This window comes from Rhyacophila brunnea, unplaced genomic scaffold (assembly GCF_057557595.1).
Source record: "Rhyacophila brunnea isolate RB1 unplaced genomic scaffold, BYU_Rbru_1.0 scaffold_19, whole genome shotgun sequence".
Classification (NCBI taxonomy): Eukaryota; Metazoa; Arthropoda; class Insecta; order Trichoptera; family Rhyacophilidae; genus Rhyacophila; species Rhyacophila brunnea.
Genome location: NW_028232848.1, coordinates 34,706,313 through 34,720,967, shown reverse-complemented (window position 1 = coordinate 34,720,967; position 14,655 = coordinate 34,706,313). Strand labels below are relative to the sequence as shown.

Here is a 14,655-nt window from a genome sequence, read left to right as displayed (position 1 = left end):
TTCAGCCATGCCAGCGAGATTCCAGCCACAACGACGTATATTTTCAATTATAAAGTTAAAACTGTCTGCCTGCCCGCCATCTCGCTGCACGCCACTGCACAGGAGATGTTATTTTGGATTTGTGGAACTTTTAATTGATATCGTGTAAAAACGTATAAATTTATTTTATTTACTGTCGGTATCAACTAGGACTGCGTTATTTTATTTAAATACATATTTTATACATCATGAAGCGCACACTAAACTTTGTCAGTCATGTTTATTTGTTTTCATTGAACTAAGAATAAAAATTGCAGATGGTGCTGGTTATTTTTTTTAATTCAATTAAATTAAACCATGCCATAAAATCAATCCATTGTAGTTTTGGTTTTATAAAATATTGTAGGTAAGTATACTTTTTCATTCATACTTATTTGTTTTCATCGGATTAAGAATACATATTACACATATTGTTGGTTCATTTTTTTTAAATTCATTAAGCCCTGCCTAAATCAAACTATAATACATATATAAAAAAAATATTATTCGATATATAAAATATCCAAAGTTATGTATGATTTAATTGCATAATTCTAGATAATTTATATACCTATAGACGAGCATTTTTTGACTGTTATCTATTATGGTTTGGTTTAGATAGGGTTTAATTAATTTTTAAAAACTAACTAACACCACCTGTAAATTGTAGTACTTCAAACTTAGTTCAATGAAAACAAATACGTATGACTGACTTAAGTTTTATTTATGACGGATCTTAACAGCCTACCTCCACCCTTCGCCAATGGTATCTATAAAATATTCAAATTTATGTTTAATTGTATAATTTTAGATATTTTATAGATATACGAGTATTTTTTACTATTATCTATTAAAGCTTGGTTTTCGCAGGGTTTAATTAAATTTTAAAAACTAACCAAATCCACCTGTAAACAAATAATTGTAGTCTTATTTCAATGAAAACAAATACGTATGGCTGACAAAGCTTTAGTGGACTATTTATGTCGGATCTTAACAGCCTATCTCCACCCTTTGCCACTGGTATCTATAAAATATCCATAGTTATGTATGATTTAATTGCATAATTTTAGATATTTTATAGATAGACGAGTATTGTTTGTCTGTTATCTATTATGGTTTGGTTTAAACAGGATTTAATCGATTTTTAAAAACCAACCAACACCATCTCTAAATTGTAGTCCTATTTTATTGAAAAAAAAATACGTAGATATATAACTGACAAAGTTTAACGTGCACTATTATTTATGGTACTACCCATGATGGCCGCGCGGCCTAAGTGCCGTGAGTCCTAGGTTCGAATCCTGGGTCTGGCAAGTACACATATTGTTTTTCAATTTGTGTGTGAGGCAGCGTATGGGCGTAATAGTTTGAGCACGTGGCTGACATACATTTCTTGTAAAATCAAAGTGTGTTAATACGAACCTCCACTCTGTAGAGGCGAAGCCCATAGTTATGTTCATATGAGGATCGGACATGGTAGAAAAAAAATATGGCGGATCTTAACAGCTCACCTCCACCCTTTGCCGCTGGAAGGTACATAGCTACATAGATACCCGACTCAGTGAATTGGCAGCGTGTTTGAATATAAATTATTAAACTTCGATTTGCTGCCTCTCAGAATATGTTGCTTGTACTTCACTAGGCAACCACCACGGGAATTGTATAGTTTTGATAGTGTGTCGCTTTTGACTGTGTCAATACTTACTGGTGTCTACTTCAATAGAAGCATGCTTCAATGGCTTTCATCCAATGTACCGATATCTGCCGTATCGGATACGTTCCTACTTTATGTAGAGTACATCTCTGCCTATTGTTATACGGAATACTCACATTAATGGTAACACTAAATTCTTGGTGGAGAGCAGTGGCGACACAATTTTAAATAATAACAATCTACTATATCCACTCAGGCTCTTTTCTAATATTATGTATGTTTGTGAGGTTTTTCAAAATGATGTATAATTATCGTATATTCATGCCTCCCCCCCCACATCCTAAAGCGGGTTAAGGGTAATGGCATTGTGATGTTCTAGTAGATTCAGTGATGAAGGGTGGAGGTAGGCTGTTAAGATCCGCCATAAATCGTGCACATTAAACTTTGCCAGTCATGCGTATTTGTTTTCATATAAATTAGACTGCAATTTACAGAATATGGTGTTGGTTAGTTATTAAAATTCAATTAAACCCTGCCTACACAGCCTAAACAGCCTACCTCCACCCTTCGCCACTGGTGTCCTTTGAGTATTTTTTATACCGGAAATTTAACCAAACATTATTAAACACTCCACCCAATTTCCAGTAGAAGTGACAAACGATTGATCTTAGTGATTCCATTAGCAATGACGCCACTGCACTTAGGCACATCATATTTGTCCATACAAGCGTTGCTTATACTTCAAAGCCTTCGGCATTGCATCCTCCAATATCGGAGCAGTGGAGTACTATTTTTTGTGCCGGGGTGTATTTTTTTTTCATACGATCAATTTATCTAATCGGAAGCCAGCGAGAACATGCATAGTATAACTATAACGATATGCTAGTACGTCGTAAAAGCTATTTTATTTTAAATTTAATGAATTTTAATTTAGTACCAAGCCATTAAAAGCTAAAGAAATATATTTCGAAGTTTTTAAAGTTTTTAAAGCTTATAATTTTTTTTTATTGAGTGATATCGAATACCTAATTTAATGTTCAAAGCTAATTACCTTAAAAAGTGAATTGACGACGTCCATGGAGCCGAACATGAGGAATGTATTGGTAAAGATTAGGAGCGTACTTCAGTGACACGGCAAATAATTTTCAACAGTAGGTGCGACGAAATTTCTCACTAGTCGCCAATCGGAGACCGACAGCGAGTTGTCTGCACGTCGATTTGTTTTGTCATGGCGTCGGATGAAAATATTCTTAAATCATGTAAAGATGACTAAAAAACTTTACGTATGTACCTACTTAGAAAAGAAAACATGTCAATGAATATACTATTATTATTAGTAATATAACAATAAACATAACATTAAATGGATGCATGTTGGTTTTTTATGACAAATTATATTTCGTTCGACACGTGTCATTTGCACAATCCGCGCATCACCTAGCCATGATCTTTTTAGAACATGCCTCAACTGAAGTATAGCCTTAATTGATTCATTAACAAGAAAATAGTTTTTTTTAAGATGATTGCCTCGGGCTCCAGCAGAATTTATATATTATTATAATATATAGGTATATATTTTATTCAATACTGAATATACACAAAGTTTTATGTATGTTGCATTCTTTATTATAGAAAAAACACAATTTTGAAAAACCTCAGAAGCACATTTTAGAATGAAATTCTAGGGAAAAATTGGTGGAATTTTAAGTAAGTACCTCAGTTTAAATGTAGATATAAGAAATAATTCGCATGAATTATAGACGGTGGAAAGCTTAGATGCCAAGGCACTCACATAATGTGAAAGACGTAATTTTGAGTCCTATTTTTTTTTCATGTATATTTCTGAGGTTTTTCAAAATTGGTTTTATATTTATTATTTTAACACTACAACAGGCCGTAGGGCCCAATGACAGTAGTGTAGTGAAACAGTAGTGTTCAGTAATTTTTATTAGTATTTAGTAATTTAGAAGGGATATTTATTTAGCTACATATTTTTTCGGACTTATACGTGGCGTAAATGTGAACCCTGCCATTCTTGGTGATATTGGCTTGTGTGTCTCTGATAATTACCTTAGGAATCGAGGGCATCCGTTGTTAGTTCTCCCAAGGTGCAAAACTAACCTACCATTAGTGATGCCAATTGGGAGGGCAATAACCATGTTTAATGAAATCGCTTCGGATATTGATACTATCGGTACTTAGGTGGACGTTGTTTTATAAGTTTTTAAGATATGGTCTATCGATAGTTCACCCTGTGTGCTTCCATCTACTTTTATTTTTGTTGGTTTATTTTATTTCTTTTCTTATTTTGTTTCTTATTTTATTACTTATTGTATTTTTAAGTCACATCTCTCTGTATTTTTATTTTAAAAATTGTTAACACTTATTTTTTGTCATGTCTTGAACGCTTTGAATTTGTAATTTGTTATGTTCATTATATTATGTAAAATAAATAAATTTGATTTGATTTGATTAATATAAGCGAAACAACCAGACATGCACACACACAGGTTTTGATAAAATCTCATGAATATATTGTCAGCACACAGGGAATCGAACCCGCAGACCTCGCGAACCGCGAAACGCAGAACCGCAAGCGACTACGAGAGACGCTAATAACGTCGTCTATAATCGATATAGGTCCAGTAGTTTTTGAGTTACCACCGAACGAACTGCAACGGACATACAGAATTGACAGACAGTTCAATTTGAATAATTAGTGGAGGTTATAATATTGCATCGTTTTACCGTCCGCCACTATATAGGGGTGTTTTATAGGTATGAAGTGGTAAGTAAGACTCAGGGGGTGCACTGCAAATTGCGCTTCGGTCTCTCGGCTAATGTACGTAGGGGAAGGGAGGGAGACATGATCCCCTGGGAGACTTGTTCACCCACCAAGAACTCGCTATTGTGTAAAAAAAATCTTTCAATATTGGTAACACTGGCTGCCCGTCATATACCATAGACGTCAGAGTATATTCAGAGCTTTTGAAATCAATGGAGTAAAGAACACGTCCGACCGAACTCTTTTTGACAGTTTAGACAAGTTTTTTCTGAATCTTTGGACTTCAATATCTGCTTTTTACATAACGGTGAGTGATTGCTGTATTTATTCAGTCTATAATGTATATATTCAAGATTTATTTGCTGTTAGTAGTTGTTTTAATTTCGTTTGTAGTTATCGTTTTAATTCAATAATTTTGATTTTACTAGTATTGGGGACACTTGATCACGTTTACTATGGGACACTAGATCCCTAGGGATCACATCTCCCATAGTTAGTTTCTATAGGCTATTGAGGCAGAATATATTGTCAGGAAACATAAAGGGGACAAAAATATAGAATGGAAATCAGAAAAGCAAAAATAAGTTTAAAAACTAAGAAAAATTTGAAACAAATTCAAAATTCTTCGAGTTCATCGGAAAATGATGTTCCCGTTCTTCCATCGCCTGATTCTCTTTACAACCTAAGTCCTCGGAGCTGGTTTTTTAACAGAGTGCGAATCAGACGTCGATGATGACTTTGAGCTTACGGTAGATGATTGGATAATTAATTGTCAACTTTATTTCACACAAAAAGAAGCTACATCGTTACGTTGGGCAGATTCAACAACAGACAGCAAAGAGATTTAAAGTGAAATTTGCCAGAAAACGTGACCACAAGACATTTAAATGGCCTGCAGTCGAAGACATAGGTGATGTAGCAAGATATCAGATTGCAAATAATCTACTTAAATCAATTTTTAAGTCTATGAGCAAGCGAATTCATTTTTCCGCAAGTCTCTTCGCAATTTTAGTGTTGAATGATGTGCATTGATTTAATTATTAAAAGCATAAATTATTATGTAGAGTTTAAGGTCAATAAAATATTTTCTTTTAAGGTGATTCATCAGTGAAACGCCAAATAATTTTCTACCATAGGCGCGACGAAATTTTGCACTCGCTCCCATTCTGAGAGAGCATGTAGAGCTGGAAGGACGTCATTTTGCTTCGTGATGGCGACGGCCGTAATAATTCCTAAATCGTGTAAAGATGACTTAAAACGTTACCCATTTACTTTAAAAAGAAAACATGTCAATGAATATATTATTATTTTCACTGATAAAACAATAAACAGAACATTAAATGGACACATGTTGGATTTATATGACAATTAATATTTCGTTTGACAGGCGTCATTTTCACCCGCCACCCGCAATCCGCGCATCGCCTAGCGACGATCTTTTTAGACCGTGCCTCAACTAATGCATGGCCTTAATAACTAGAGGTATTATTTATGATTATGACTGGCATGCATATGTAGGATCCCCCCTAATCAAATCTCCCATATGTAGTGATCAAGTCACCCACATTGGGGGTGACTTGATCACTTTTCCCTTAAATGACATTTTGTTAAATATATATTTTTTAAATCAGTTATCCACATTTTGTGAATTATAAACGAATACCTAGATAAATTTGGCAACTAATAGGTTATAAAGAATTACTACAATCACAGTAGGAGAAAAGTTATAACAACAAATATAAAACGGGGATCAAGTCTCCCTCCCTTCCCCTAAACTGAATGGGGTGCAGTTTGCGATATTGTGTTCATCGAACTTATCTACTGTAAACGCCATATAGATAACAAGTATTTGTGCAGCAACTTTCCTTTTATACAATTTATTCACGTGGCTAGACGTATTAATTAATGTGATTGTATTTTAGTGGAGGGTATCTTTTCACGAGTTAACTTTTATTACCACGTTTTTATTAGCTCGTATTCTTGTTTGTCCGGTACAGATTTTTTCTTGTGCAGTACAAATTTTTTCTTGTTTGTCCAAGATTTTTAACTAACTTCCCGACTAGCTAGACATTTGAGACTTTTATAATATATCAGAACACGAAGACAATGCATTCTTATAATACTGTTGGCCATCTTTAAGCAGAATTGAATTCATTAATTGAGTTAGCATTTACTAGATAGAATTCCATTTTACAAGAAATGAAAATATAATTAATATTAAATTTTACAGGTTTTTAAAAAGGTTTTGTCGTTAGCTATTTCAGGTTGTAACACCATTATCACGTCTATTCAGATAGGCCGTTTGCCTTTGCTTAAATACTTGTTTAAATAATGGTGTTACAACCGAAATAGCTATCGACAAAACCTTTTTAAAAACCTGTCGAATTTAATATTAATTATATTTTCATTTCTTGTAGAATTGAATTCATTTTCAGTTAATTCTGTTTTGTATGTTTCGGAAGAAATTCGTTTAAAGTAATATTTACTACTCACTATTATTGGTTGCTAAGTGGGTACAAGCAACTAAATTATCAATACATACGTGCGTAACTATGGAAATGATTTCAGTATTCTAGAAGTATCGTTTAAATTATAGACACGGAAGCGTTAATTGTATAGTTTTTATACTAGTCTTACTATATCTTAGTACCTAATATTAAATGATTTATCAAAATATTTCAGTTCTATAATATTATTATAACTTACATTTCATACTGAGCCAATAATTACTGCAGTCCGATGGGGGTATTTCCAAAATCGTGTTGCATTTTCCATCCGCCTGATTCTGATTGCAAATATAATATTACTAGACAAAAATACCAGGTGACAGTGCCACCTGTCAATATTCTCTGTCATCTGTCTAACTATTGCGAGAGTACCCTATTATTTATTTTCTGTCACGATCCAATTAAAATTAATGAATATTTTATTTGAGCGTAAGTTTATTTTTTAAATTTAGAAATATCGTTAACATGGATATTTGCTTTCTCCTTACCCCTTTTAATACGTCATACTCGTGTCTCGCTCTCTCCTACATATTTACGTATGTTTTCTATCATGCGTTACAGGTAATTCAAGACAAATGTAATATATTGTAATAATACATAACTTGTAACAGATTTAGAATTAGAAAATAATCCTTAAAAAATTGGAACAAATTGAATTCGAATTCTATTTTGTCCATTAGACTACTGACAACAAAACGATTTATTCGTACATTTAATAAAAAAAAAATCTTAAAACTCTACGGAAAAAATCTGTTTTGCAATAAATATTTGTCCCAGCACAAAAATAACGATAATACACTGCGATTAGTTTTGATTTAGTAGATGAAAAATTGTTTATACCTACACCATACAATTTCGTACATTAGCGTGGTTATTTATTTATTAAGGAAACAAACAGCTAATTTTAATACAAAAATTTGTTTAAAAAATAATAGTGAAATTATATTGCAACCCACAAAGTTTCCATGTATAAATTATAATATAGTTAAGCCTAACAAGAATAATAAGTGAGAAAGTAAGATTTACTACTGAGTAGACAGCTTTAATGCTGACAACGAATACATAATGTCATCTGGTAACATAATATTATTAATATGCAGGTACGAATTTGTTATATTATTTTACAGGTAGGTTTCTAATGTAATTTTTCTGGTAATATGTAGATACATATAAGAAAATGTCGTTATTTTCGTAATGTACTTATTTGAACTGTAAGTTACCCACGCCTACGATTTTGTGAAATTTTCTGAATTTAGTAAAGAACTCGTTGCTGCTATGAAATAATGAATCGCGGTGTTCAAAAGCGCATATGTGGCACCCGCTTGTATTGGAAATGGGGTAGACTGGGAGTTGTCGCCTTTCGGGCAATGTTACCGGCAATTGGAAAAGCGAAAGAGAAAAAAAAATCGTCCCGAGGGTGAGTGGAGTTCTCGTGATTTCCAACCCTCCCGAGCGCTATCGTAAAGAGCGGGTGTGTTTTATATGATTTCGCTTTGGAGGTTCAATGCATTTTTATCGATATTTTGCCATTTGCGCTGTCGATATAATATTTAGAAACTGGGTGCATTATATTATATACATGCTACATGTGGAACATACATAACTTGAAAACACCTCAGATATATTCTTTCGACCATGTCCGATCTAATAGGATTATATGGGCCTCCACAGAGTGGAGATTTTATTTTTACGAGAAATGGATGTTAGCCACTTGCTCAACTTATTAGGTCCATACTCTGACTCATACACAAATTGAAAAACAATATGTGTACTTGCCAGACCCGGGATTCCAACCTGGAACCCACGGCGTTATAGTCCACGCGGCCACCGTGGGTGAACACACTGGGAATATTATTAAATTAAAAGTTCACTATAGTCCACGCGGCCACCGTGGGTGAACACACTGGGAATATTATTAAATTAAAAGTTCACAATGCGAAATTATCGTAAGCCGATTTGCTGAAATAAAATAACACAAACGGGCGATGTATGCATAATGAAAGTAATCCTTGGTTATACAATGGAATCAAATTTAAAAAACTGCCTCAAGTCCCCACAATAAAATAAATTTATGTCTTTATTCTTCGAGAGTCCACCATTCTTTCGACCATGTCCGATCTAATAGGATCATATGGGCCTCCACAGAGTGGAGATTTTATTTTTACGAGAAATGGATGTTAGCCACTTGCTCAACTTATTAGGTCCATACTCTGACTCATACACAAATTGAAAAACAATATGTGTACTTGCCAGACCCAGGATTCGAACCTGGGACCCTCGACACTATAGACCGGCGCTTAAGCCACTCGGCCATCGTGGGTGTATATACCCACAGATATATACTCTCTAGAAAAAATCATATTTGATATGAAACTCGACGGGATTAGAACTCCTCTAACCATTGGTGTCACGCCAATCTGTGTGTCCCTGATAACTATCTTAGAAATCGGGAGCATCAGTGGTTTGTTCTCCCGAGGAGCAGAACTAACCTGCCATTGGTGATGCCAATTGGGAGGGCAATAACTCTGTTCAACCAAATCGCTTCGGATGTTGATTTATTCCATCTACGTGAGGATGAGTATAGGTGGACGTTATTTTCTAAATTCTTAAAATAGGGTCTGCTTAACTCATCCGGTGTACCTACTTCCTTGTACCTATATAATTTTTTGTATTTACACATTTATACTGTAGAATCTATCTCTTTTATTATGTACCTAATATTGTTTTAATACTATTTCGTTGTTTCTAAATGTCATGTTGTGAACGTCTTCAACTTATTTGTAATGTCCACAATATGTAAAATAAATGAATTGAATTGAATATACTACGAGCCTCCTATCTAATTAAGACAATTTAAACTAGTAGGTCATAAATGGAATGTTTATCAAATTGCGTTATTATTGACTATCGGTTTTTGTGTATTAAATCAAGGAATATTAATTATCTTAATTACCAACCAACGCCCGGCTCTAGTGAGGTGGTGATAGGTTTTTTGTTATAAGTTTAATACCCTTGGCACACAAATAATTAATAAAGGTTTTCTATCGCTCCTTTGACGTGATGTTTTATTTACTTTTTGTTTTTTTTATTCCAGACGGAGATAGCAAAAAGACTGAACGCGATAATAGCGCAGATCCTCCCGTTCCTCAGCCAGGAACATCAGCAGCAGGTGGCCACAGCTGTCGAGAGAGCGAAGCAGGTCACCATGACAGAGCTCAATGCCATCATTGGGGTAAGTCCAAACTTGCAGATCTTCTTCAATAACTTCTCATGCGATGTAATCTTTACTTATATATGTGTATCTAACGAAAGGATTTCGTGACTCGACATTAAATATAATTAACTGAAAAATACTTGGTTGCGCTTTTCGCAGTGGACTGTAATTAATTGACGATGCTTGCGGATTGCTGATCTAGGAGGGGGGGTTTAAACAGAATGCCAGACACTGACCTTTTATGTTGAGAGGGCTGGTTCGGTGTTCTCGGACTCACGCACTGTTGAACAGACGGTTCAGAATGTCACTCCCACGGTTTCACTTGGGTTTTGTGATAAATAATGGTGACAAGTTTAGGATGGATGATACACGCGACATTCACTCAAATCAGATCAGATCAACGAAGGTTGAACAGATGCGTTTTAGATGAGTTACTCTTTGTTCAACGCGGCATCGGTCGTATCGCACCAGAGAGAGCGCGATAGAGTCTAGGCGCGTTGGCTGTCTTGCAGTAACTGACTAACATAATCACAGTCGACTCATGACCCGTGACTGCTGGTCGCCTGGTCTTGTGACAATATCTGGGGATAGGTGGGAAAAGCGACCATAATTGGTCCATCCAATACCTTTAAAGTACCTTAGATACCTGAGGGGTCCGACTATAATATATGTTTTGTTTTTTTTATTATTAAGGAAACAGACAGTTACATTTTGATTATAAAAATATGTTAAAAAATTCAATACTGAAAAGTTATTGCAACCAGTAAAGTTTCCATAAATAAATTATAATATAGTTAAGCCTAACAAATTAGAAAGTAAGAGGAACATAAATATAAAGAAATTACAGAAGAAAAATGAAGAAGAATAATGAATAATTATAAACAAAAAAGTACTTATATATCGTCACTGTTCTGGCAGAAGACACTAATTCGAAAAAATAACAATTTGAGTTAGAATTGAAATTTTATACATAATATGGGTGATCTAAGATAGAACAGAAAAAGAGAATAATAAGAAAGAAAAAAACATTACATTTAAAAATTTGATCAATTTCCATTATGCAAAATTTTGGAGATAGCGTGTTTAAACGAAATAGGTGAATTATTGAAAGGATCAACGGTGGAGAAATACATATTGTAATTTAAACAAGAGTGCTGAATAAAAGAGTTTTGTGCGTAATTAGAATCACTACAACTGTGTTTTTGTGGGGTTAATTAACGTAACTATAATTTAAAATTAATTAATGAAGAAATAAATAATAGCACCTTTCCTGCTGGGGTTTTAATGTGGAAACAGCATTTAAAAATTCAATTAGGTATTAGTTTAAATCCAGCATTGGTTCCAGAATTGATATTGATTCATTATTCGTTATTCTATACATTGTATTTAGCTTTTTTTTTAACTTGCATTCTCAGATGCAAAATAAGTATATCCGTTTTCATTATTGTTTGTTGCTATTTTTCCATTGATTGTAGGTACACCGTTATCCACTTAAATAAAAACTGTATTATAACACTCAATTTTTTTGTGAGCGCTTGTCATTCGTAAAAGTTAAGCCTCTCGTCATTTTTTTTCATTTCAAATTCAATCAACCCCTCAAAACTGTCAAAATAATACAGTGATGTTTGCCATGTCTCTAGTGCTCGCAGGCAGAATACATTCGCGTGTATTGAAACACCGTACGTTGCGAACGGATTTTTAAAGTGTACCGCTTCTAGTTTCCCGCGATTTTTTGTTTTTTTTCCCGCCGAACATTCGATAATTGAACAAACATCGCTTTTAATTGACGCAGCCAGCACCTAGGGTGCATACGATATTTATACATAGAAAACTGTCTACCTATGTAGGTAAATTATATATGCATGGCATTTGAACAGCTAAAAAGAAATATGACTGAATATTCTTCAACTTTTAGACTTTTGATCAAACCGCTAGAGCTTAACCAAACCTTGAAAATTATTTGGGGTGCTACGCCGGCTCCCACACCAAAACTCATCTCGTCTGCCGCACAGCCATAAAACATATCTTCCTATAACTGAGATCCAGTGTTGCTTGTGAAGACCGCGGACATCTATTACCTAACGACAGTCACGCGTAGCCGTCGAAACGTATAGATATTTGAATGCGGTGATTGGCGAGCCGGTATAGGAATGGCCAATTCGTAGGTGTTTGTATGAGACTTCGACTCGGAGCCTGAAAAGGATGCAACTTGTCGATTGCAACAGCAGATTTTTTTCCAAACGAAACAGTCGCATTCGACCAATCTGCGGAGCTCCATTTGGCAACGTGTGTTTTGGGAATAACGATGACGTCACATTGACGTATTCGACACGTTTTAGGCGAGACGAGTTTTTAATGTGAGAGCCGGCTCACAGCTTTGTTATATTTTTTTGACCATGTCCGATCATAAGATGATCATATGGGGCTCCACAGAGGAGAAGTTTGTTTTAACAGATTTATGTTTTTACGAGAAATGGATGTTAGCCAGATTGAAAAACAATATGTGCCAGACACACGAATCGAACCTGGATCCCACGAAATTACATATACACATTAATAATGTCTGCTATCTTTACTAAGTTATGAATTCAAACATATTTAACGGGAATGTTTTACTCTCATGGGTATCGCGCCCAATGTGCATTATGCAACGATTGCCTACCGTAACTCAATTTGGAGAGCGCTTATGAGCAGGTTTTAAAAAGGCCAATAGTTAAAATTTGTCGCAATTATCCACAGGGCGCGATACCCAAAAGACGCAGGTTGGATTCCTGCCGGGTGACTTACTTTTTTCAAAAAAAGATTTTTTCTATTGGCTATATTTTCTCACGAGTGTTTTCAAAATTATGTATGTTCAAAATTTTAACATTTTTAGTACGCGAAGTCTCACCACTTTATGCGCGGTTTGCGGCCAAGTTTCGGCCATTTTCAGTAAAATAATGGGAAAAATGTGTATAGCAGGAATGGCGCATGCATACACACGTAAATCAGCCGACAAAAACGTAGCCAGTGGCGTGGAAAAATGACCCCCTGAACCTCACCCCACTTTTTATTATTAATTTGATTGGCGCTATGTAGTGATGATGGCTGTTTTACATTTCCAGAGCTACTCCGATGTTGCCTACTCGAATTTTTGAGTACACGGGTTGTTTTTATTGTGTTTTTTTGTTGTTTTGTTTTTTTAAGTTGTTTTCGCTACAGAATGACAATGAAATATAATCTTGTTTATTCTGAACGGACAAAAATATTTGAAAAACGTCGCAAATGATAACAAATGTTTTACGTGGGTAATGAAATTCTTATTTTCAGGTTTTTACTTGCCTATTGAATCATTAATTTGTAAATACCAGTGGCGAATGGTGGAGGTAGGCTGTTAAGATTCGACATTAATAGTGCACACTAAACTTTGTCGATCATACTTATTTGTTTTCATTAAATAAACTAAGAATACAATTTGCAATCCGGGTTAATTTTTAAAATTCAATTAAACCCTGCCTAAATTAATCCATAATAGTTTAGGTATGCTATGAGTTATCCGAAAAAAATAGTGCACAATTTTTCAGTCATACTAATTTGTTTTCTTAGAATTAAGAATACATATTACAGATGATGTTAGTTAGTTTTTTTTTAAATTCATTAAGCCCTGTCCATCAAACCAAAATCGATACAAAATATTCTTCTATCTTTAAAATATTGAAAATCATATTATATCATTTAATAGCAAACTTTTAAATATTTTATCGAAAAACGAGCATATTTTGATTATTATCTAATATGGCTTGGGTTCGTCAGGGTTTAATTGAATTTTAAAAACTAACTATGACTGACTGAGTTTAGTGTTTCGTTAACAGCCTACCTCCACCCTTCGCCACTGGTAAATACGCATAATTCTTATATCGCCTTATAAATAATAAGGTGACAATAATCAATAGAAAGATATTTTAACTTTTTTTAAACGATGCAACGGAACTATTATTCTTAATGTCATTATCCTTTAACGAAGGTCGGCCACCATTGTTATATAAGTTAGAGTTAATAGTATACGTTGTCAGTGTTTATTTGTCACTTGGTGAGTGTACACTAAAGATGCTGAAAGGCGAAACCCAGGTTGCAAAAAACGACTGAAATGGAACAGTACAAAACTTAAATCCATTAGAATGTAGGTAGATATAAGAACTAAATCGTAGGAAATCGCAAACTCCAAAAATTCAAATCCAACTTTTTTTCTAATATGACTTATTGTATAGGTACTTATTGAATGAACAAAATAATAATTTAATATTATTCATTTCGTATTTGAAGTATTGTTTTATAAACACACCCTTAATCCGATTGTTCGTTCATTTTATATTGTAAATTACCCCACACGGGATATGAATATAAGTGGTTATAGTGTGTACTATGTTTGGACATCTCAACCAATATTGAAATGTGATGTTTTGCGTGTATTTATCGACTGTGTTGAATTTGTACGCGC

At 34.3% G+C, this 14,655-nt stretch overlaps 1 protein-coding gene across 1 annotated transcript in view; it reads left to right on the top strand.

Moving 5' to 3' along the window:
* Positions 1 to 14,655, top strand: part of LOC147072941 (protein groucho-like) — a 346,899-nt gene that overhangs the window by 195,757 nt on the left and 136,487 nt on the right. The window contains exon 6 of the mRNA XM_085945961.1: positions 10,059 to 10,196. Within this exon, the coding sequence (XP_085802087.1) occupies positions 10,059 to 10,196 (138 nt within the window). The remainder of the gene's footprint in view (positions 1 to 10,058; positions 10,197 to 14,655) is intronic.